Source organism: Anser anser (genome assembly GCF_964211835.1).
Source record: "Anser anser genome assembly, chromosome: Z".
NCBI classification, from domain to species: Eukaryota; Metazoa; Chordata; class Aves; order Anseriformes; family Anatidae; genus Anser; species Anser anser.
In genome coordinates, this window is record NC_139723.1 from 3,629,473 (window position 1) to 3,654,730 (window position 25,258).

Genomic DNA, 25,258 nt, shown 5'->3' on the forward strand with positions numbered 1-25,258 from the left:
CGGAGCGCGGCGGAGGGAGGGAGGGTGAGAGGGGGCACGGGGTGTGAGGGGACAGGGGGTGTGTGAGGGGACCGGGGGGGGATGAGGGGACAGGGATGGAGAGGGTGAGGGGACAGCGTGCGGTGAGGAGACGGGGGGCGTGAGGGGACCGAGGGGTGTGTGTGTGAAGGGACCGGGGGTGTGAGGGGACCAGGGGACGTGAGGGGACCGGGGGGGATGAAGGGACAGGGGGTGTGAGAGGTGTGAGGGATTGTGAGGGTACCAGGGGGCTTCAGTGGACGGGGAGGGTGAGGGAACGGGGACAGGGGTTTTGAGGGGATGGAGGAATGTGAGGGGACAAGGACCCAGGGGTGTGAGGGGACCGGGGGGGATGAGGGGACAGGGATGGGGATAAGTGTGGGGACGGGAGTGCGAGGGGATGGGGGACATGAGGGGACCAGGGAGCGTAAGGGGATAGATGGGTGAGGGGATGGGGATGGGGGGCATGAGGTGACTGGAGGGATGAAGGGTAAGGGGGTAAGGGGGTGTAAGGGGGTGTAAGGGGACCGGGGGGGATGAGGGGACAGGGATGGGGAGGGTGAGGGGACAGGGGGCTGTGAGGGGACAAGGGGTGTGAGGGAACCGGGGGAGGGGGGGGTGAAGGGACAGGGGGTGTGAGGGTACTGGGGATGTGTGAGGGGACCGGGGGGCGTCAGGGGATGTGGAGGATGAGGGGACACAGACTGGGGGTGCAAGGGGGGATGGGGATAGGGTGGGTGCCCTGCAGCGTGAGGGGATGGGTGTGACAGGGCACAAGGTAAAGGGGAACCAAACGGGTATATTTTCACCTTGCAGGGGACCAAGGCTGTTGTGACAAGTGTTTGCACCCACACTGATACCTTCAGGGACATAAGGTAAAGCAAAGCCAAACAAAATCCCAGCATTTAAACTTCAGCCCTTTCTCCTTTACCTGCTCCCCCCGACCCCTCCACCTCCCTTTTTTTTTTATTTTTTGCATCCTCCACTGGATTTCCAGTCCCCTTTCACCCTTCTCTGAAAGTCAGCAGGATGGGGAGTTTTGCTCAGAGGACAGGTTAACAGGGACTCATCCAGGTGCTTGGCCACCGCAGCAGGCACGAGGCCTCTGCAGGCCTCTGGCTGCCTGGGTGACATAACACAACACCACGGGAAGCTCCTGTGGCCGGTATGTAGAACGGTGCACACTTAAACTGTGCTTTAGGTGGCCCTCACATCCTTCTGGTGCAATGGGATGGAAACTGTCCCCAGATAAGAAGATGCACCCAGGTGCTTGTCAGACTTCGGTCATGGCTCTTGAGGTATAAAGCTGTCTTGGTAACTTTGTCAGGCTTAGTGGGTTAGTTGTAAAACATGGTTTCCCTTGTCATTTCTCCTTCTTGATCGCCTTATGATGTCAGTAGACAGAAACGTCTTAAACACTCAAGAAATTGTAAGTTTCAGCAAAACTTCTCACTTGGAAGAGGGTTAGCTTTAAAGCTGGATACTTCTTACCAGACTTATTCACTATTTCAGGAAAATCTCAGAACTAATTTTAAAGCTGAACTTTAAAAAGTGACCATTATATTGAATCCAAAAAATGTGCCTTTCCTTTATACCTGGACATCTCCCTCAACTCTTGTTTCGTTTTCTTCAGTCGTTGCTTCCCTTTTTTCACACCTAGATAATTGCTCATGTTTCCGACTTTGCTTTATCTTTTACCTGTCTTCAATTCTGTCAGGCTTACGTCTTCTTTTTCATCTTCTTTTCAAATGACTTTGCTAATTTATTTTATTTTTGTATTTTTAGTTAATTAAATGCTCAGGCTTAGATTTTTCTTTGCTGTCTTTCTTAAAATGATTTATTTAGGGCTTTATGATTATTTTTAGATAGTTTTCTGTGTTGCTGACTGACCTGGAAATGTATAAAGTGATTTTGTTTTATCCAAGCAGAGCTTATTCCTGTTGAAAATAATACACGAGAACATACCTGTTTTTCACCGACATTTAATAGAAAGGCCATTTCTTGCTTTTGCAGGAATTGTAAAAAATCTTAAGTAGGCATTTCTTTGTTCCTAATCATCATTCTGTCCTGGGTTCCTTGTTGACTGGTTGGCAGCTGTTTCTTGCTTCCCATTTGGAGTTCTTGTCTCACCCTGATGCCTGCAGTGGGATGCCTTGGAACTATTTTCGTTGTTACAAGTAGAGCAGGATGGCAGGAACAAGCTTGATCATACCCAGCAGGTTGGTAAGCCGTAGGGTAGCAGTGCAGTTTATGGTAAGCAGCACATGGGATTTCTGGGCCAGAAAAATGTTTCTCACAGTTTGCTTTACCTGCTAGACCATGGGTCATACAATTCTGTGATGGAGTGAGATGTGGCTGTTAAGGTAGGCTTTTTTTTTTTACAGTGTTGCAGCAAATTACTGTACCTGCAGGCTATTTCTTTAATATACTCTGTGAAACAGTTTAAAGCAGCCTCCTTTTATCAACAGTTAGCTTGCAAATATGCTGAAGTGGAGCTGAGAGAAATCCTTTTATGCTTTTACCTTAAACCTCTTTGCTTTTGGCTCTTTTTCTGAACCCAAAGCTAGTTACAAAGATAAAGGAAATGCATAAAAACAAAGGGACAAAGATGGCATGAGAGACAAATCCAAACTATTTTTTGAGACACATTCAGGAAATGCAAAATGCCTTCATAGTAAGTTGATGATCCATGATCTTTTTTTTTTTTTTTCCGCCTATCTTGCTTCACGTTTCTTCTGCTTTGTCAGCCCTGATTGAACTCAACTCAGTGGATCTAAGCTTTAGAAGAGGAAAGTATGAAATTCCTAGTTTAGGAGGTAATTAGATGATTCCTGGCATGCAGAGGTGGCTAGCAGAAACGAGGGAGAGGAGTTGGTTTGAAGCATGTACCGAATTTATAGTATGCAGAAGAGCTTAAGTTGGACATTAAAGTCTTTGCCTATTTAGAATGATCTTTGAGAGCCGTTTTAAAATTACTGCAATGTTTGCTATACATTGGGTTTTCACACAGCAGTTTTATAGGTAATACATTTCATATACATAACAAAAATAAATCTTTAAAAACCTGTAATCTTGTAATCTTTTCAGTAACTCCAGATGGCTGGGTCAGGTAGAGGAAGAGGACGTGCTGCGTTTACCTTCAACATTGAGGCCATTGGCTTTTCTAAAGGTGCATCTCTTCCCGACGTTGTGTGTAAGCCTCCCCCACCATTTCCTGTAAGTACAGCAGCTACCTTAGAGCACGCTCTTACTGTTTGGGTAAAGTGTATTCACTTCCATCGTGATAATAGGATGAAGTATAAGAACAACCCTAAGCACTTGGGTCAGTTTTGAAGTACTTAATGTACTTTCATTTGTTGCCGTTATTGTTTTTATCGTTACCGCTTCCTGTCCCTTTGCTAACTGTGGTGTCCCATGGTTAACTGGATTGCTTGCAAGATGTTCATTCATTAAAGTCCTCAGCTTGATTTGGTTTTCTGGACATTACAGTAATGGAAACACTGAAGATCTGAATTTGTTTGAAATACAGTTATGCTAGCCTTGGAAGCTGTGAACGGATCTGGATTTATAAGTTTATTGTTGATGCAGACACAGAAAGATTCAGGATGAGTGTTTTGTGCCTCTGTAGCCAGAACGTGAAAATAACTTGAAAACAACGGAGAGATGTTCTATATAATTAAGGAAGTTGAGACTGGATATTTGGGTTGTGTTTAGGATGTATCTGAACATTAAGGGGGAAGAAAGAGTAAATAATTCTCTTACTAGGCTGAGCCTGCTACGCAGGCAAACTTGGGCAATTCTGAGGCTGAAAAGTAGTCTTGCAGTGTTGCAGTTCCATATGACAGAATTTCCCATTTATGTCAGGATTAGATCAAGGTGCATGAAATTTTTCTCAGTCACACATGTTACAGAACTTGTAAGTTTGGTGCTATTCTGAGATTCGCCTGAATAGTTATTTTGCCTATGGTTTTGATTTACTGAACCACATTACATATCCTCATAGTACACTATTTCCCTTACAATTCAAATTTTATGATTTCATTCGTAGTAAGCCATCTACATGGTTCCTATTGTAAATGTTGTCTGCTTGACAGCACTAAGAAACTGCATTCTGTATCAACTGTAGCTTCTGCAGTCAGCAGTGGATTTGCCTTGTAGTAGAATTGCTAGCCCCAGTATATCTAATGTATGCCACGGGGAATTTACACATTTTTCTTCCACTCTGCCATTGAAAAACTGTGGCATAATTAGAACTGTTAAAAATTTCATGAATTATATTTAATGATTGGGCAGTGACCAAAAGTGTGATATCACAGCTGTTGACTGACTGATGCTGAAATTATTTTAAGCAGTAAATCATTGCGCTTACGCATTTCTTACAGGAGCTTTTTGTGTTCTTATGGATTTCCTGTAAATGCAATTAAAACCCAGTTAAGGTGCATCAGCATATCATCAGCATCATTAGAGATTTAAAATGTTGGCCATCTAGCAAATACAGCTGTAAATAGTAAACTCCTTTCATGATCCAGCTCTGGGACTTGTGACAGTGCTTTGTGCATTGCAACCTACCGCTCAGATACTGACTGTGCACCATGTGTCAGGTGATGTGCAGCTACTACATACCAATTCCAGTTACTACACACAAAAATATCCAGTTACTACATACAAAAATATCCATTTACTACATACTAATTCCATCTTCGGCCCTAGTTTGCCGTATATTTAAAAAATTCTTTTTGCTTATTCATACTTCCAGTTTCAGGAGTCATAGTTCAAAAGCAAACAAACAAAACACCAAGAAAAACTTAACAATTCATTTAAACTCAAGTGAAAGAAGTGAGATGTGTGCTACCTGGTTGAGACATGACATTAGTCAAACTGTGTCAATATTATTCAGAGTAATCATACTTAATGTAGGTGCAATACTGTTTTAGAAGACGTTAAGACCTGGGCTACACTGACTGAAGCCACAGTTTCTGATTAATTTAGATTGGCAAGAAAAAGCACTCTTGGGATTTAAGAACCCTATGGGCTTAACATGGATGTGAATGGCTATTTCAGAAGTTTAATGTATTCTTCCTTTATTGCTTGATACATCTTTACAGACAGATACAGTGAAGTCATAAAAGGTATAATTTATTTGTAAAATTATGCATGTCAGAATGCAGTAAAGTATACTTGCAAAGTGGTATAATGCAGAGTTGCGCTCTTTCAGGACTAGATGTGTTTATTGTAGCTTTTTTTAGTGTTCCTGCATGTTTGATGGATATTAAGACATTATAAATAATAAACATAATTTGTACAGAGTACAGACAATAAGCCAGTGCCTCTGAAAACAGGAGAAGACGAAGATTACATGTTGGCCTTAAAACAAGATTTTAGAGGAACTATGAAAAAAATGCCATATTTTTTGGCAGTAGAAGAAGAACGTGAAGGTTTGTTTATGTGCTTTTCATTTTTACTTATGTCTTCAGTATTTATTCTCTGGAGGATAATGTAGTGAAATGCATGTGTTGAAGATGTATCTAGTGCTGATAATGAGGGACGATAATTAGCCAGGGTAAGACAATAGGGATTTTTGCTGCGTTTACACTTACAGAAGTTGCAGATCACTCATGCAAGTGCTGTAACTGGAAAGCAACTGCTGTGTGAAAAAAAAAAAAAAAAGTGAGGTATTAAACATCTATTCTGTTTGATATGATGTAAGAAACATTATGACCAAGTATTTGCAATCCTTCCAGTTATATGTTAATGAAATAGACATTTCTACATGTTTAAAATACCCTAAAATTTTGCAGTGGAGCAGACAAATCTATAGTAAATGTTAGAGTTGAAATTCATCTGCCATTTTAGTTATGTAAAGACATACTTAAAGTATTTTATTTAATAGCTGGATATTATAAAATGTGCTGTTCTAGAACATGATTTTTTTTCCCCGAGTCCATTCAGGGACGATTGGTAAGTATTACTGACAAGTCACCTGAAATACAAAGATTGAGATGAGAATAAGTGATTTACCAAGGTTTGCATCATTAGAGCTGGATTTGAAGCTAAAATCTTGCTCTTACTGTATGTGACTTGAGAATGGCTTTTTCTTATATGTAATTAAACATCAACAGCTTTGTTATTGCTTGGTTAAAAAGAAATGCTCTGCGATACTGCACATGCAATCATACATCATTATACTCTTAAAATCCAAGCTTCTTGGTCAGAAAACTGAGCTAGTGGGAAGGAAGGAAAGGGGAGCAGGGAAGGAACAGCTCAATGTCTGTTTACCTCACTGTGGCAGTATTTTAAACACAGAAGAGTCACAGGAGGTTATTACTGGGAGGAGTGCTTCTTTTCACTTGTGATTTTTGCCTGTTTCTGCCATCCTCCTGTGGGTGCTGGTGCTTTTTCTGAGTGATATAAATGATAAGCACTATTACAGAAGGTAGGAAGTAGAGCGTATTGGGCAATGCTGTTTGTGTCAGACCCAAGGTCCAGTCAGTGCAGTAGGCTGCCTCTAGCAAGCTTTATAAAAATGTTTAAGAAATCCAGTATAGCCAAACACCAGACAATCTTTCTTGTTGCTATTGTGTGCTGATTCTGAATAATGAGAACTCACCTGAACTCCGAAACATGAGCTTTAATATCCATCCTGAACCCATCAAAGAATTTTCTGACTCTGGATATTCATGATAAAGATATACAATTACACAGTCTCATCCTCTCTGAAATGTGAGTACATTTAATTCATGGTGTACTGGTGAATTCCAGCTGTTTTTGAGACTGTGTGCAACTTTTATCTTTTGCTAGGCTTTCAGTACAGTACTGTGATTAACGCACCTTACTGATTGTCCAATTGTTCTTGTACTAAATCACTGTTTGAACCGGAGCAGCACACTTCGGTATGAGCATACAGCCTTCTCCCCGCTTTTTTTTAGTTTGAACACAGATGTTCAGCCAGTCTCTGTGGTGTTTCAGTATGCCTTCAGAAACTCCCTGGGAATTTCTGCTGCCCCTGAATTCCTACAGAGACCGAAGTAATTTCAGGAGCCCTGGCTTCTCACAGCAGATACCGCTGATCATCTGATACTTGCTACTTATTTCTGTGGCAGGCATGAGCTCCTGGATCCCAGTCCCTCTTGAACTCTCAACAAGTGGTTCTCAAAAAGCAGAATATTTCTTCTGACCCACAGCTGGAGTAGGGCAATCACCAGGACACAGAAGGCAGCTGTAGCACAGCGCAGTGGTGTTGCCAGGTAAACACTTGGTTATGAGGCAAGGAGAACAAGAGATCTGATCTTCGTCTCTAGATCCATTTATGATTGTAAAAGAATTCAAAATTACTCCTTCATCTCTTAAGTAAACAAATTTCACTATTTTGAAGTTCTTATCTCGCAGAAGCTTCCTGTGTCCTTGATCTTTGTCAGGCTTGAAATTTGCTATTTCTGTTTGAGGCACAAAAAAGGAAACTGCCTTGCCTGGAAGCCTGTCAGAGTAATTTCCAAGGAAGCAGCTATTTCATGAGAACATTAGCTCTCTTTTCCAACTGTGCTTCACATGGTAGTTCTTACCTCAAAATCATCTTTGCTTCTGCATCTTTCTTTCTGAGGTGTGCTGCTCTCTCAGTATTGCTGACTGTGCCTTGTGTGTTGATGACTGTGCCCAGTCATCTTTCGTGACTGTTTTTCCACAAAAAAATGACATTTTCAGTAAAAAAAACAGGTATGCAGCTACTTGAATGGAGTCAAATATTCAGCTACTCTCAGTGTCTCCCTGGGGATAAGTTGATAAATTGCTTTAAGTTCTACTGAACTTTCAGTTGCAGAAAAACACTTCAGTTTCAGGGTTTTAGTATGGTGCAATGGTTGTCTGCAGCTTAAACAGCTTGCTTTCATCTCATTATTTTTAACTGATCTTTTTGGTTTTCTTTTTTTTTGGTTTTCTTTTTTACAGCCCTTTTTTTTTCTTCTATTTCATCAAAACATCAGTTAGGAGTAAGAGAAAGGCAGTAGGGGGACTGTGGGCAGGAATTTCTTAGACTGGCTTTGCTACAAGAGCAAAAGGATTGTTTGAAACAGCACATCTGAGAGCCAAATGTCATTTGAAGTGTGAGAAGGGAAACATTTTAATTAGTTAGGACATAGCTATCTATCTTTCGTTCATTATTCAGGTACATATCTAATACTACCTGGCAATTTTGATGCAGTAGTATACTGTACAGAAGAGATTTTCATCATTCATTTCAACACTTATTTTGAGCAAGTAGTAGGCATATTCCTTAAGTTCTCAATTTTCTTCACTTCCTAAGCTATGAATCATTCATATTTTTCCTGCAGGTATATCTGCTGCAGCTGGGTGACTGTCACCTTGGCAGTGGTTTGGAATTAATTCATTAACTGTGAGTAGCAAGAGTCAGTCAGGTGTATTTTCTTACTGATGGCATCAGCAATTAATTCTTCACTAAAGGTCGTCAAGCTGAAATAAAACTACTAGTTTCTTTCCCTTCTGTTGCTGATAGTTTCCTACAGCATCTGTAAAGGCCACATACATTAAATGCCCCTTGAGACAGTGCCATTTTAAACACAGTATTTTTGTTGCACAGTTTTAGGTAGGTCTTCTGTTTGCCCTTGCCACAACCAAGTTTAAAATTGAGTTTAATTTCTGACATCTTCGTTTTCTGACTGTTTTCCCTGGTGAGTATATTAGAAGTCTTTGACTGTACAGGTCACAGTCCTTAAGTTGATTTTTTTTTGTGCAACATCCACAAAAATTATCCCTGTTCAAGTAATGAGTTATTACTGACGTCAGAATCAATAATTTTGTGTTAAGTGGATTTTGCAGTTGGGCAGGGTAATGTGATAAGAAAAAATGGGACTGATTAAAAAATACTTAAGTTTTGGTACTGCTTTTGTCATGAAAGATTGTAGAAGACTTTTTTTGCAGTATAAATGCATGTACCTATACTGTATAACTACTGTATTATTTGCAGTGCATTTCTCAGTTTAGTTCTTGTGCCTGGAAAGAGGAAAAACGGACAAAAATGTTGCTGCTGTTTCAGAAACATTTCTTTGTTATACTGCAGAGGTTTGCCATTGCAAAAGTCCTGCAACTTGGTCATGATCAGTCAGAGACACGGCCTTCTGAGAGCTGGGAGTTCTGGATGCTTTGGGGACAGTGGTGATAAATGTCACCGACTGGTGACACCAATTGACTGTGAAACTGTTGAAGGGAAGCGGAAGGGTTAGCATTCCTCTAATGTTTCAGCCATGTTTACCTGAGTATATCTGCATGTTATCCTTTTATACGCTTTAAGCATAGAAATATAAAATTTTATCTTTTTATTTTTATTTTTTCCCCCAGTCATGGAAGGACGGAATGCTTGAGGCTGGCAGGGCCCTCAGGAGCTCATCTGGTCCCACCCCTGCTCCAGCAGGGCCGCCCAGAGCAGGGTGCCCAGGCCCATGTCCAGGCAGCTGTGGAAGATCCCCCAGGAGGAGACCCCACAGCCTCTGGGCAGCCTGTGCCAGTGCTCAGCCACCCGCACAGCACAGAAGTGCTGCCTGGCGCTCAGGGGGAAGCTCCTTGCTCCAGTTTGTGCCCGCTGCCTCCTGTCCTGGCACTGGGCACCACTGACACGAGCCTGGCTCCGTCCTCTTTGCAGCCTCCCTCAGAAATTTATAGACATTGGTAAGACGTCCCGTGAGCCTTCTCTTTAGGCTAACCAGTCCCAGCTCTCAGTATCTCCTCCTAGGAGAGGTGCTCCAGTCCCTTCATCATCTTGCTGGCCTTCCATTGTACTCTCTCCAGTATGTCTGCATTTCTCATGTGCTGGGGAGCCCAAAACTGAACTCAGCACTTCAGGTGCAGCGTCACCAGTGCTGAGTAGATGGGAAGGATCACCTCTTTACCTGATGGCAATACTTTGCCTCATGCAGCCCAGGATGCCGTTAGACTTCTTGGCAGCAAGGGCACTTTGCTAACTCACGTGCAATTTGGTGTCCAGCAGGACCCCAGGTCCTTTTCTGCAGAGCTGCTTTCCAACTTGTCCCTGTGCCTGGGCTTGTTACTCCACAGGGGCAGGACTCTTCACTTCTCCTTTTTCAAATTTTTCTTGACAGAACATTTCTCCAGCCTGTCCAGTACAGAACAAAATAGAATATCCCGAGTTGGAAGGGATCCACAGGGATGAGGGAGTCTAACTTCTGGCTCCACAGAGGACCACCCAAAAATTAAACCTGAGAGCGTTGTCCAAAAGCTTCTTGAACTCCAGCAGGCTCAGTTCCATGACCACATCCCTGGGCAGCCTGTCCCAGTGCCCGACCACCTCTGGGTGCAGAACCTTTCCCTAACCCCTAGCCAGACCCTCCCCTGTCCCAGCCCCATGCCGTTCCCTCGGGTCCTGTCGCTGTCCCCAGAGAGCAGAGCTCAGCGCCTGCCCCTCCGCTCCCCTCGCGAGGGAGCTGTAGACCAAGTACCCCTGGATGGCATCACCACCCTCTGGTGTTTCTGCCACTCCTTCCAGTTCTGTGTCATCAGCAAACTCGCTGAGGATGCACACTACCCATCATCCAGATCATAATGAAGATACTATCAGGACTGAAACCACTTTTGACCCTGGGGACCTCCAGCCAGACTTTGCATCTGATCATCACCCTCTGGTTCTGGCTGTTCAGCCAGGTTCTGATCCGCCTCTCTGTCTGCCCTTCCAGCCCATACATCAGCTTGATGGACAGGAACAGCTTTCTCTTGACTGAAAGGAGATACTCAAAAAATGAAAACCAATATTCTTTTTCTGTTGTTGGGGAGGGAGGTGGGTATAAAATCCAGATTTTTCAAGTACTTGGTGTATGATTAGTCCTGGGAAGTGCCATGACAACTGCTCAAAGCAGTGACATGAAACTGTTTTTAGGTTCAACAACAGCATGAGAAAGTGCTCTGTGTGGGAAAAGGAGGATATACTGTATGTTTAGTCACAGGAAAATACCAAAGAGAGTGTCTGGATTGCCTTTTTAATGAATTCAATAACTTTTTGTATCTTTCTCTACAGCAATTGAAAGGTACAGTAAAAAGTACCTGAGTAGGGAAAAGGAGCATGCAGCGTGGACCCCAGGTAATATCTGAGATTACCAAAGGCTAATTCTCTACTAACCTGTGCAATCATCCGATCTTAAATGTTTGATTCATTATTTTAAAAGCAATACAAAGTACGCAAATCCTTACCAAGGCATCTATTTCCTCTTGAGGGTTATGCCCTTGTCATGTTTTCAGATCAAGGGGAAGTGTTTTGTCCCAAAAAAATACAAATCTGATTTTATTTTTTACTCATTCAAAACAACAGCAAGAATGCAAGCTTGACCTCTAGCTTTTCCTCTTCCTTACTCCCCATGCAGATACCAGTTTTGAACTGGGAACAAACATAAATGTTACTAAAAACAAACAAACAAAAAAAAACCACCACGGTTTCTTTGTCACTGTTAAATGGGTTTTATGACATTAAACTTCCACAAAGGTACCAGTGTAGGTCAATACTGCAAGCTTAATCATAGTGCATAAATTGGAGGCCATCTGGGCCACTGGAAGGGCTGAACTTCGTCTCATCTGAGCAGATACCAGTTTCCATTAACTGGGTGAAATCCTGGTCCTCACTGTACTTCCTCAACTTAAAGTACAGCTAAAATTCAGTAAAGTTGTTGGGTGCTAAAACAATTAGGCATACATGTAAACAAAATAGCAGGGGCCCCAGCCTTCTCAGGGTCAGTGGGAGGCGGGGGGATTACTGCAGTAAATCATTATTCACACGTATTAAAGCTATTTTCTCTGCAGATTGGAGAAGACTCCCAAGAGAGATGAAGCCAAGAAAAAAAATGAAAAAAGGTAGATTATATATTTTTAAAGAGCATTTAATACACACTAGTTGAGTGTAAGAAAACATGCTGGAGCTGGTTAGGGGAAAAAAATGGTAGAAATGTTAACTAGGCCTACTAAACAGGGCTTTTGGCAGTTATTTTTTAAATAATTTACTAGTCTGCCTGGCTTTTATGTTTTTTGCTTTGTTTCTGTAGGATGTTTTAACTTAGAGGAAAAGATCTATCTTCCTTTGATGTTGATGTACTGTATTAACTTGCTAGCTGCCAATACGTAATAGTGGAAGATTAAAAATGTAAAAAACTTTTTTGTTTTGGAATTTTGTGATCGCTCCCCCTTCTTCTATTCAAAGAATAGCCAGCTGTTCAGATTTTCTTCATGTTTTCAATTTCTCAGTTATATTGTTTATGATTTGGTTGAATTTTGCATTTCTTTTAGGCGTTTCATATGTGATTTAAAATAGGTTACTTTCTATTTTCCCTGGTTTTACTTTTTTTGTTTATTTTCAGCTTTCTTCTGCAGAATTGTGAACCAGATCCTTCAACAGCAGTTGGAGCTGGTATTGGTTGTTCTTAAAGGAAAAAAAACAAAAGCAAACAAACAAAAAAACTTCTTAAAAGTGTTTCCTCCTGTGCATGACTGTTATTTTAAGTTCTGTGTAGAAGCCTGTTGCTCTGTTGATGTGAAACAACGCTTGGCCCCCTGTTTCTAGCTGTCTGTTAAATATAATTGTTTACTTTCTTGTTCTCTTTGTCCAAGTCCTTAATGTGTCATTTTTCAGTTCAAGGATAAAATAGAAAAAGAAAAGGGAATGTGTAGTAGTCATGGAGACTGGCTCAGCTGGATGCTTTGTTCCTTTTAAGAGCGTCACTGAGAAGCACGGTATTAAAGGTAGACTGCAAGATTCAACCACAAATTAACTACTTATTTGCAAAATCTTTCAAGAAGAAAACAGCACGTACCCATTTTCTTTCTTAAAAAAGAAGAAATTACATTGGCTTTTATAAGCCTGCAAGCAACAAGTATCTCCCTGAGATTCCATGAAATTTTAAATGCCAACCTACTGTTCCTTTGATACACTAATGTTCTGATTATCACAAAGAATTACTGATTAATGCGGTTTCTTTCAGCAGTCTTTTGTGCCTGTTTCTCTATTTGCTCTTAAAAAGTACATTTTCTTACAAAATTTTAATGACAAAGACCAGCTGACCATCCAAATTTGACTGGATAAGAAAAAAAATGCTTTTTTTTTTTTCTAAAAGCAAAAATCATATGATTTTAGGTTTTGGTTTTTTTTGGACGGGGGGAATATTGATGATATATATGGAGACCATACAAAAGTTGTAATACTTTTGTGTTGAGGTTTGTATGTAGCTGATGAGTGACACATTTGCCTGTCTGGTGTGCATCCGTGGTTATTTTGAGGACAGACATGTTAGGTGACACTTTATAATCGAGTGGAACAAAGGTGAGGGAGTGCAGTGAATTTTATCTGCACTGATATGCAAACAAGTTTCCTACCTCATAGACTGTAGGAGTGGTTTTTGGATCACTGCACAGTTACATGTACAGGGCTGGCTTCGTTTTTATCCTACCTCCTGGTTTCCCTGAGTGTTTTAACCTAACACCTGACCACATGACTTTTACTGACATAACTTTAGGTAGAATTCCACATCTCATCCACACTTAGCCTGGGCTGTGGACCATGCGATCCTAGGTATCACCAACGTCTCCAAAAAAAACACCTCAAAATCAAAATAAAAATGATAAAAAAAAAAGTAAGTTGACTGGCCTCAGCTCCTGTAGGCCGGCTATATGCATACATATTACATCACTTAGATGTATGCAGTTAAGCCAAATTACTGTAACAGGTGTTTCAAAAGATTAGATTGTATTCCGTCGCACCTCAAAACAACGTGGATGTGAGGAGCTGTTTTGCTTGAAGTTCTACTGTCCAATAATGGGTCTGTTTTTCTAATACTACGATGAGCTCTGGAGACGCCCACCATTTAAGGAAAGATTTTGCATGTCTCTTTTGGCTTCCAGGTTGTTTGTTCAATAGAAATTATCTCTAAAAGTCTGCAGGTGTTTGTGCAGATACGATCGTTTTGAATCACACTTGATTTCCTTAAAAGCCTCCTTCATTCTGGATGTGTTTGCTTAGAGAGAGTTCATATGTTATTACAGAACAGCTTGACTTCCCATAGCTGTGTGCAGTGCTTTTGTCACATAATCCCTTCCTAGGCAAAACACTGAAATGAACAGAATCTTACTTATGACAAAATGCAGTCACTCTCTTTGCAGCTTCTAGTGTTCTCCTTAAGTATTAGGCCACATAAAATATATCTCGCTTTGGGTTACTGTCCACTTCAGAAAGGCTATCCTCTCTTTCTATCAGTGCATATTAATTTCCTTTCTGGTACCGTGTAGTGTAAAAAAAAGGGGTGCAAGGAACATGAACTAGCCTGGCTGAAGCTACCTTCTCTGTCAGAAGCTGTGTAGCTTCACCAGTATGGAACTTCACAAAGGCAGATTTACCCTACTGAGAAGAGCTCACATATTAGGTGTAGCCCTACAGTGTAAATTTTATGCAGTGGTGTGCCCTACAGCAGGAGAGCTGAAGGGCAGTTAAATCACGGAAACAGGACGTCTCTGCAGAGCTCTTTAACTCTGCTCAAATATTTCTCAGTCTGGAGCTCCATGTTTCTCCTGGTCAAATTCCCCTCCTGGAACTGGGAGAGGTATTCCTAAGCTGAGAGTGCTGCAGTTCAGACAGCTCATACCTGGGTACACGGAATGCTATTTTTGACCTTTACTCCACAATATAATTAAGTAGTACAAGGCTGAATTTTAGGGAGTAACTTGATAAAGATTGTGTTCATTAAGAGCCATCTCTGGTCCACAAGCCATTTCACTGCAGTAACCACATTACCGTGATGTAACTCATATACTCTCCTGTCTGCGTTTTTTTTTTTACTTATCTGAAGAGCGCTGCTGTCATTACTGCATAGTAACAGTAATTTGTTTTTATCTTTTCAGTTGATGAAAAATAACAACATGGATTTTTTTTCCTAGTTTCTTAATATAGTGTATGTAGGTGAAAAGTATTTTGCAAAACTAAATGCCATAGTTTGGCCAAGCCTTTGGTCAAATACCTGTTTAAAGAGAATTTAAAACTGGCCCCAAACACATCACTTAGATAAATAAGGCCACTACACCTCTATAAGTGATGTAGCTTAAAGTCTAAGATAATTTTAATATAGAGAATATGGGGTTTCCATGGCAGTTCCTATTCTCAAGATACATGCTCTTATGAGCAAATAAAAAAATTACTGTTCTTTTATATCCAAATAAATAATCGTAATATATTTTATTTCAGCAGGGGCGAAACCAAGAAAGGCAAACAGTTCTGACCCTAAAAGTAATCTGGATGTGTTGAAAAAAATTGAGGTAAGATGTGCTTAATCTTGCTAAATTGTACAACACAAATTGCTGAAGGAAAACAAATTCTGTGTTATGGCTCTTGGTACTAAATGGAATAAGCACAGCGGCATTTTTCTGGCCTTGTCTTGTTACGCTGACTGACAGCTGTTGTGCAGTATGGTTGCACAAGGAAGGGGGTAAGGATAAAGCTGGGCTGTGGAGAAACTGCTTTTTTCTTGCTTCTGTTTGACTCTGAACACATTGTCCAGTTGATCTTCTCCACTAGCTATGTAGACCAACTGTGAACAATAGAGCTACTATTACAGCTTAATGAAGGAGGAATTGGTGCCAGAGCTTTTAAATTGTTGCTGTTTAACCACTCTGCTGATGTTTGAAATAAACCTATTAATAAGTTGAGAGGGAAGAAACACAGATAAGGGAGAATTTAGGAGGAAAGTGAACATGATTTTGGTGTTGATTACACACCATGTGTAAATGGGAAGCCAAAAGGTGAAATAGTTGTTTGGTGCCTATACTTTATGGCATGTGATATTATTTTGTCAGGTGTGACATGGCATTCTACTGTGAATTATTCCAAGAGTGGATGCCAAAGGGAAATCATCATCTCAATTTATTACGGAAGACATACCTTTTTTAGAATGGAAGTCTGATGGCTTATACTTGATAAAACAAGTCTGTATGAAGTTCTGGCGCTTAATGTTTTCTTTAGTTATTGTCAAAAAAATAGTTGTGCAATGTTGTTATGCTAGTCATCTCGCTGTTAACTGCAGTGTAACACTTTAGTAGTGTGGAGGGTATGCTGTTGCCTTAACATGGGATCACCACAAACAAAATTGTGTTCTGACAGGAGTTGGAAAAGAAGGATGATGAAGAAGAGAAATCTGAAGATGAGAAAGACAAAACAAAAGACAAAGAAGGTGAAGATGATGACGAAGCAGAAGAACCAGAGGAATATGATGAAGAGGAGCACGAAGAGGTGCTTTTTTTAGTTTTCTATTTACACCAAGTCAGATTGCAGTCACTGAGTTGTGTGCTGACTGTGAGCCAAATGTCCCTAGCCTCTCTGAAGCAGAATGAGAGTTGTAGTGAAAGGCACTATGACATTAATTTTCTTTGTTGCAGTACATTGCACTGTAGTTAAGTATTTCAGATTTGATACTCTGAAAGAGCTCCGAAATATGAGGTTGCAAACAGGAATGTGTCCTGCCCCAAGCAATACATAAAATTATTAATTTCTTCACCAAAATAGGGCACGACAATTACATTGAAAAACCATGCCTCTTCTTTCATAGATACTGGAACTTAATTATGTTTTTTTTTTCCCCCACAAGAAGTAAGGGAAAACATGTTACTGTTTCAAAATTTCTGTGCTCAACTAGTTTAAAACACATTTTTTTAATAAATTGTCCCTGTCACAAGCATAGCAACAATATTTTGATCTGCACTTTTTTTTTTTTTTTTCTTTTAGGAAAATGACTACATTTCTTCGTATTTTGAAGACGGAGATGACTTTGGTGCTGACAGCGATGACAATATGGATGAAGCAACATACTAGCTATTATTGCTAGGTGGTATACTGTTCAAGCCTTACACTACTTGAAATATAAACCTGGAGGTAGGCTGGGTATCACTGACAAACTGATGCATTATCTCCGTTGGGTTTAAGTATACTCTCCAAAAACATACTGGACAACTTTATTTTAATCGTACTATGCTGTGAAATGGGATCCTGGATCCCACATTTTTTTCTTTTGCTATGTTTTGCAGACATGCACCTTTTTAAGGTTCTCTGGAATGTTTACTGATGGAGCAAGCTATATGCCATTGTATTGCCTCTGCACAAACAAAGAATGTATGCATTTTAATTGAATTGTGCCTAAGCATTTGCACTAGTCAGTTCTATGCTTTAGCTGTTAAATCTTGAAAACAAGTGAAATTCTTGATAACTGGAGCAAAGCAAAGATAGGACCCTTACGGGAATAAGCTGCTTATATTTAGCAGCAGACTTCTTTGAAGGAATTTATGTAACTTCTGAATTCAGGTGACTGAAAATAATTGACCACTAAGCACTTTAATATAAACTGACTTGAAATACGGACTAACAAGGTAATGAGAGTATTTTGAAGAGCTGTTACGCTAGTCAGTGGAACTCTTACCTTTATTGAAAAGGGACAGTAACATCTAACCGTGTTACATGGCCCTTATACATCAGCGTAAGTAATAATTAAAGGTAATTTCATTTAGCAAGAATATATGGCAGAAATTAAGATTGAGAAATGTGAATCATAATTTTCATCTTCGTCATACAGATTGAAGTGACAAGAATTTTAGTCCTTTGCCTTGGTTTCTCTGCCTTTTAAGGCAAAACTAACTTTTCTACCTCACAGAGCTGTTAAGTGAGATGGCAGATATCTATGTAACTGCTAAAGCATTTACTTGCTTTCCTACAAAAATGAGACAAGCTTTACAGACAGCAAAATCAATAAAAAGACAAAAATGTAGGAAAGGAAAGTGGTGAAATATTTTGATGCATGAGGTTTTAATTAGGAAAACATGAGTGCTGAGAATAGCAAAGCTAGAATGCTTGGAAACACGTATCTTATTTTAGAGCCAACAGACAAAATGTAGATTTATTCGTGAGATTAGAAAGCAAAGGAACACAACGACAACATATTGACAATGACTGTGTCTCTTTGTCTTTTGATGATATGAAATGCTATTTATCAGTGTTATTGATCAGGTTACTACGTTCTGTTCCTGGTAACTTAGTGCTAACGATTATCAGGGTTAACAAAAGAACAGTTTTAAGACAAAGCCAATTCTTTTATCAGAAGAGCTTTCCTTGGAAGTTTGGCGTTTTGTCAAGCAGTGCTGTGTCTCGCTACTGACTAGAAAATAGTACACCATTATTCTATGGCTCATTCTGTGCAATAAGGTACAGCTTAAGGTATAGCTTTCAAGTGTTCTGATAAGTTACATATCTGTTCTAAAGGAAATGAAAATAAAATTCAACACACGTCACACCTCAGAGGTATATTTGTGTTTTGAAGCCTGTACAAATAGTGTTTAATAAACGTTCTGCTGTATTGCACAGAAAGTGCATTCTGTTTTTTTTTTTGACAACATAGATGCTAGCAGTTGTTTATGGAACAGTTGGGCCTGTTTCTTTGATGAGTCATACAACTCTTCATCAGCTTTAAAAGGTGAACTATGGTTACCTGTCCCACAGAGGGAACCACACAAGTCTCAGGATAGATCTTTTAAGACCAATTTAACAATGGCAGATAAGGCCAAAGCTGAAGAGCAGCCAGAGTTCTAGGATTCACCTCTGAAATGAAATGGTAGAGAGACAAAACACTAACATAGGAAAACAGGTGTTTCTAACTGCTGAGAATTTATTGCAACACCATAACGCTGATAAAACTCAGGCTGTCCATTGGGTCTCAGCAAACTTTGGATTTGGGTAGACTTAAATTGAAATTCTGTCTTAACAGCACAGCAGAAAAATACTGGTATGTTGCACAAGAAGGCAGGCACTGCTTTTAGCTTCCAGCGTGCAGGGAGCTTGCCAGCTAAAAGCTTTGCTAGGAACTACCTGTCTAGCCAAGGCCAGTGGCTGTTTGGTGCTCAGCTGCTTACCAGCGCTAACCTGCGGCCAAAACCTTGATTTTTCATACCTATTTTTTTAATGCTCATTTCAGAGAAGTAACAGGTTCTCGGAACTTTATACAGAAGAGTTCCAAGTTACACAAGACAGGCACAGGACAAACGTTTAAGTTACCAGTTATACTGCACCACATGTGAATGCTACAGGCAGCTTCTGCCAACAAAGTTAACTTGTTGGCCAAAGAGTAATTTAGATCACACAGAGAAACTAGCCAAAACAAATACGAGCAGTGGCCTCCTATAACAAATGCAAAATATAGAGTTAAGAATACACTGTATGTACCACTTTCACTGCAGTCTAAAATAAAATCTTTATTTTATGCATATTACTTATGTTCTTCTAAAAGTAGAGGAGCAAAAGTATTTTAAATAAAACTTGCATCCTCACTCAGGATTATTTCACAAAGTTATAGTTTGAACCTTTATAAAAACAGTTATACAAAGATTATTTCTGACAACATATTCCAAAATATAGGAGATTTAAAGCATTTAAAATTTCATATGATCCAACAGTGCAATATGCACTTAAATTTAAAACCAACTTCCAGACCAACAATGTGTTGTAATACAATTTACCATTCAGTTTGCTTTCATTTTTTTTTTTTAAAGTCAATTTCTAAAAGACTGGTTTTACAATTAATTTACTATATCAGTTTTTAGTTCCATACAGAGCAGTTACCTAGTTTATTCAGAACTAATAGAAGAGGACACAGTGCCAGTAACACATTGTACTTTGGAAAAAAACAGTACAAATCCCCATACCCTGCAAATAGAAAAGCCAGCTGATGCTTGTAGATTCCTACTGCCTGAAGTCCCATGATCTTGGAAAGAGACTTACTGTGTTTTCTCATAATGTTAATGTTCTACTTTAAAAATATGCTATGTGAAATATGCTACATAACAGTAAAAACATGCCAGGCTCTTGGTCAGAGTATAGTATTTTTCAGCAAAACTTTCCTTTTTTTTTTCCTAATCAATGCTTACTATCACACCTTTAGCAACTGAGTGACAAAGCCACAGGCCTTAAACCACTGTAAAAAGCCCAAAGAAGCCTGAGACACTAAAGAACCATTCAGCTCTAACACCACGGACAAAAGGATCTCTTCTCTTAAATATAAACAGCAGAGACCTTTCTGACCACATTAAACCACAATTGAAATTAAGTTCACTTCAAACATGATGGCAATTTAATTCCAGCCTGTTAACGTATGGATGGTAACTTAGGCTTATGTTGCGTATCACACTAGTTAATCTCTTGTTCTTAAACAATTTCCTAAGAAATGAAAGGATAAAGTTCCATAAACAGAGAGGGAATGATGGAGGAAGAGACAAACCAACAAATAAGCTAACAGAAAAAAATTGACCCATTATGTACCAGGTCCCAGGCTTGGCAGATCACTGGCTAATTTGTCTTAACGTGCTAAAGTTCTGTTGTACAGACAAGAGCAAACCACCTCTTCCTAAAAGTTGGCTTGCTTTTAAACTTCTAGCCATAGAAGCTACATCACACTTGCCACCATAAATTATTTTGCAACTCAGCTTTTCGCACAGCCTTACCCAGAACTGGCACTTGGACGGTCATGCTTGCGTTATTACCGTATTGTTTTCATGGAAGGAAAATTTAAAAAGATCTTTGAAAACAAGCGGCAGGCGAAACACGAAGTTCACACTCATTTAGAATGCCTCTTCTCATGTGGAAACAATGAGTAGCCACACTGCCTCCAGAGATATTACTTTGGTTGAAGGGTTCCACAGCCACTAGCCACAGTTCACAGGTCCAACCGTGCATTCCCTTCAAGCTTTAAGCTATTTCAATCTACACTGAAAGTAAACCGATTCATGCTCATGCCCTTAGCATGCCAGTGAATAATATTTGCCCCATAATGGCAGAAGCCTTTACTTTCAAAATTCAAGTTGATAAAGCACTTTTGAATACTTCCTATAGTTAAAAAAAAAAGTTGCTTTATCAGTCCCCCCCCCCCCACTGCATATACTTGATCAAGACACTCAAAGGAGAGCTTTTAATAGTGTTTAAATTGAAAAGATAGTGATATTTTCCATTTCTAAGTCTTACGAAAGTCTGTTAGCTTCAGCTTTAGTAACAAGTATTACTTAAACAGCACAATAGAAACCTTATTCCACAAGGCAAATATAAAAAAAGATTATAGGCAACATTTCATTTTTTATTTTATAATATTCAGAGCACACAAGTACCTCTTTACTTCTTTCTGTAGAAGTCTTTTTTTTAATTTTTCTCCTGTAGCATTTTCAGGTAGGGAAGAAAAGAAGTTTGTCCATGACATCGAGTGAAACAGTAAAGAACAGAGTGGTTGAAGAATATCAGCAAAAGAACAGTTTGAAGCTATGGCTGGTCTATTCTGCTGCAGCACTAGGCTTCTTCCTAGCAGCCTCTGAACATCATATGAAGGTTTGCATGAAATTTCAGGAAGAAGTTGGCGTTTAAGGAACCCCGAGCAGTTCAATAGCTGCTGTCTGAAGAATTAGCTGCTCTTGAACTGCGATGTACTGGAGGAAGAAAAAGCCATAACCATAAAGACTAATGAAGCAGTCACAGCAAGGTGTCACACATCTTCACTTGTTTCTTCTCACATGCAGCTGACCAGAAGAGAATTGCAGTCCAGCCAAGTCAGCTTGCAGTAGAAGGATACCATGGAGAAGGATGTGAAGTTTCAAACAAAAGACTTTCTCAACTGGACTGTGTTGAAGGACAGTATGACGTACATAGGAACCAAAGTTATCCTCCTACCTATACTGAAAAGTAATAAAGAATGGGTCGACCACAGGCACAAGATTTGAAGACTCCAGCTTAAATATTAGCTACTGCCTCTTTCATAGACATCTAAGAAAAAGAGGACTTTATAGTGGCAGTTAATTATGGAATGACTGAGTTTTAAAAATTCTGTAAGAAAAATACAATTATAAGAATGTGGTCTTATCTGGTAACTGTAAACTTGATATTAAAATGTCAAATGTACTATGCACTCTATAAATACTTTAAGATATTTAAAAGATAGATATCCCCAAATGCCCATCTTAGGGCTGCAAAATGTACAGTGAGATTCCTTATGTGTTAGCTCAACCTACCTTTTTCACCTCTTCATTTATTAGAAAACACACACTATCAAAAAAAGTGCAAAGCTTCAGAGACAATTTCATATCTTAATTTATATTCCTATCTTGCATCAAAGTCTTCTGCCTGAAGCACATTAACGGGCTTACATGATCCACGGAAATATCTGTGTGCTGGAACACTGCCCATAAAGGTAAATCATTAAGTATTTCTCTTTAAGTATTTCATCTGTGTAACAGATGCATTTTGCATTCTGTGGTTTCCTCTTCATCTAACGCTATGTTATGTGTCTATGAATGACAGTTGCCTGGGGTTTTCGGTTGTAAGGCTGAAGGTCTCCTTGATTATCAACATTTATAATATTCGCAGGATTCATTCCATTTTCTATTTGTTTCTGATGCGGAGCTGCTGTGACAAAGGAATGGGCAGATTCCATTGTAGAATGGTGACTGACATCTGCTTTCACTAAAACTTCATAATATAGGAGATAAAAAACCGGAGTTATTATGCCAATAATCAACATAATCACTACAGCTGTCCACCACCCTATGCCCCAATCCGCTCCATAGTAAGGATCCTTGGATTTTTTAGTTTTACCATCAGTTTCAAAACAGACCTGTTGGGCTGCTAAGGCAGAAACAACTTCATTAAGGTTCTCTCTCTTCGTATCGTTGCACTTCACAATCTCTTCTATATCTCGATCCACTTCTTTTAAGAAGTTGCCAGCAGTCTCGTTCGCAGAGAATTTGTCAGAAGGTGATGTTTCCAGCACTTCTGGGGAACAGTGAGCCGGCCGAAGGACTGGCCTTCCTTTTGGAGAGGCATGTGTCTCGGTCAGTACACTGAACTTTTTCACGGGGATTTTGATAGACCTCAAGGCAAAAAAATCTTGATCGTTGATAAGGTTATTAACTCTCTTGATATCTGCAACCTAAAAATAAAAACAACAGTTTACATGTAAATAAGTTTAAAAGATCCATTGACCTGAAGCTGTTAAAAGTTCTAAATTCTTGAGAAACCAAATTCTCCACTTACAAAAGACAGGGATAACTGATACCTGTTTGAACAGGCTGAAGTAGGAAGAGGTTAAAAAGCAAACCTGAACAACGATAAGCAAGAAGGTATTACAAGCTAACAAACCCTCATGCTTCAGATGATGACTGAAAGTCAGGTACAGTCACTTAAAATATATTAACCCATCATTGTCAACTATCCCTGTCAAATGAATGGGACTTCACCCCAGTGTTCTGCAAATGAAATAAATGGCTGTGAGTTCCTCATTAAATTCAAAACTTCTGAGTAAAGATTACAAATTACAAGCTTCCAATTCATCTAGCCACAGCTCTGTTTTGGAGATGATTCCTGCTTTTGAGTCCTCAGGCAGAAACAAAATGTAACTTAACACACTATAATCTTCCCTCATTTATAAATATTTATAAATAAAATTCCCTCATTCAATCAATTCCGTCAAAGTCAGCTCTCCCCTTTGCCTATTCTACCTCAAAACAAATTTAGTTTTGCTCTTAAGAGGTTCAGATCTTCACTCTCATAGGAAATATCTGTAAGGGTTTAACTGCCCTTGGAGAATGAGCAGCTTTATTTTGGTACAGTAACTGCTTCAATGTGGAAGGCACAGCCACAAACCTCACCATAATTAAGTACTTGGAAGTCAGTACTTTTTTGCAACACCTGAGAAGAACACAGAAATTGTGCCTGTTAAAGATACACAGTACCAGAGTTCAGATGCTTCTTATCCTCACTGGGATGACATCTACATCAGAAAAAAATCAAGGTAGTTAAGAGTAAGGTTTGAAACCCTCTTCCCTCTAACTGCTGCACATAAAACACAGATTTGGCCAGAAAAAGTTCGAACAATCAATGCCTACTGCCTCCACTACCCTCGTAAAATGGAAGTGTTATTAACTATACCACACTAAGTCAGAGTAGGATGAAGGACTGCAAAACGCAGCATTTACCCCAGTGATCAGCACAAATTATGCTTTCTGCCTAAAGCCCCGAACCTCTCTCACATTACCCCTAAGTGCCCAAGAAAGCGCAGATCACTTCTCAGGTCTGAGCACCAGACGTGCACTTGAAGGGAACGGGCTCAAGTTGTGCCAGGGGAGATCCAGGTTGGAAATTATGAGAAATTCCTTCTCAGAAAGAGCAGTCAGGCATTGGGACGGGTTGTCCAGGGAGGTGGTGGCATCACCGTCCCTCGGTGTGTCCAAGGAGAGGTTGGACGTGGTGCCTGGGGACATGGTTTAGTGGATGACATTGGTGGTAGGGGCATAGTTGTACCAAATGGTCTTGGAGGGATACACTAATCTTAATGGTCTGGACAGATTTCCCCATGCTACAGCACACTCACAGCAATAAATATGTGGGCAATTTAGCTCTAAGAAAACCTGAAAAGCTTCAAGGAGAACTAAACGTTTTTATTACTTTTTTCTCTCCTTAACGGGATTAAGGCTTCACACGAGCACTTCAGGTGGTTCAGCAACACCTCCGTCACAGCCAGCAGAAGCGACCACCGGCGCGATGCACTACGCTAACTTTCCCTGTACAGTGTGAAAATGCCATAAACAAAACCATGTATTTACTTCTTATTTTCACCGAAAAACCTACAGAATTCAGAATCGCGGCGTGCTCTGCGGAGCCCAGACATGCCCAACACCCTCCGGGCTTTATTTCTCGGCTGTCCAAGGGCAGGGCGCTTCGCACCCCGGCCGGCACTCACCGAGCAGCAGAACTGCAGCGCGATGGCGTTCAGCGTGTCCCCTTCCTGGATGTCCCTCGTCAGCAGGACGATGTCGTCCGGCCGGTCCCTCGAGGCGCTCCGCCGCACCTTCTCCCGGCCCCGCGGCCGCAGCTCGAAGGCCTCGGCCTCCTCCTCCGGGCCCTCGCCCTCCGCCGCCACCGGGTGCGGGTAGGGGTAGGGGGGGTGGTGGTGGTGGTGGCCGCCGCCGGGGGGCTGCGACACGGCCGGGGGCTGCGTGGCTCTGCCGGCCATGCCCGCCGCTCCGCACCGGCCTCCCCGCGGGGCCAGGCCCGGCCCGGCCCCGCCGCCCGCACCGCCCCGGAAGGGGCAGGCCGCCATCCGGCGCTGGGGGGAGCTGTCCTCCATTTTATAGCCGTCCGTCCTCCCCGCTCACACGGGCACACGGACAGGAGAGGCGCCGTGCG

The 25,258-nt window shown here is 40.7% G+C and overlaps 2 protein-coding genes across 14 annotated transcripts; one reads left to right on the forward strand and one right to left on the reverse strand.

Annotated features, from left to right (window-relative positions):
* Positions 1–5: 5 nt before the first annotated feature.
* Positions 6–19,964, forward strand: POLR3G (RNA polymerase III subunit G; the record flags this gene model as incomplete). Of its 8 annotated transcripts, none has more annotated exons than XM_083818655.1 (9): positions 6–24; positions 835–893; positions 3,106–3,234; positions 5,324–5,453; positions 11,054–11,116; positions 11,830–11,880; positions 15,251–15,321; positions 16,163–16,291; positions 16,784–19,964. In XM_083818655.1, the coding sequence occupies 7 exons, from the start codon at positions 3,115–3,117 to the stop codon at positions 16,868–16,870; spliced, it is 651 nt and encodes a 216-aa protein (XP_083674781.1). In that variant the 3' UTR covers positions 16,871–19,964. The 8 variants fall into 8 exon arrangements, with proteins under 8 accessions (XP_083674781.1, XP_083674780.1, XP_083674786.1 ...); XM_083818654.1 differs by lacking the exon at positions 6–24 and adding an exon at positions 85–104; XM_083818656.1 differs by lacking the exon at positions 6–24 and adding an exon at positions 2,113–2,237 and having other exon boundaries at positions 706–893.
* Positions 7,922–25,187, reverse strand: LYSMD3 (LysM domain containing 3). Of its 6 annotated transcripts, none has more exons than XM_083818648.1 (3): positions 24,813–25,187; positions 22,689–23,003; positions 7,922–10,138 (listed from the first exon to the last, which is right to left on the reverse strand). In XM_083818648.1, the coding sequence occupies exons 1-3, from the start codon at positions 25,170–25,172 to the stop codon at positions 10,070–10,072; spliced, it is 744 nt and encodes a 247-aa protein (XP_083674774.1). In that variant the 5' UTR covers positions 25,173–25,187; the 3' UTR covers positions 7,922–10,069. The 6 variants fall into 6 exon arrangements, 5 of the variants coding, with proteins under 5 accessions (XP_083674774.1, XP_083674775.1, XP_083674776.1 ...); XR_014577018.1 differs by lacking the exon at positions 7,922–10,138 and adding an exon at positions 21,144–21,753 and having other exon boundaries at positions 22,087–23,003; XM_083818649.1 differs by lacking the exon at positions 7,922–10,138 and adding an exon at positions 21,144–21,748.
* Between the last annotated feature and the right edge of the window lie 71 nt (positions 25,188–25,258).

What these genes read in the sequence shown, in the direction of transcription:
- LYSMD3 (XM_083818647.1), bottom strand. Translation starts at nt 25,172, where the DNA reads ATGGCGGCCTGCCCCTTCCGGGGCGGTGCGGGCGGCGGGGCCGGGCCG. An exon ending in CGCTGCAGTTCTGCTGCTCG is followed by an intron (nt 23,004 to 24,812) that starts GTGAGTGCCGGC and finishes TTTTATTTTTAG; the next exon opens with GTTGCAGATATCAAGAGAGT.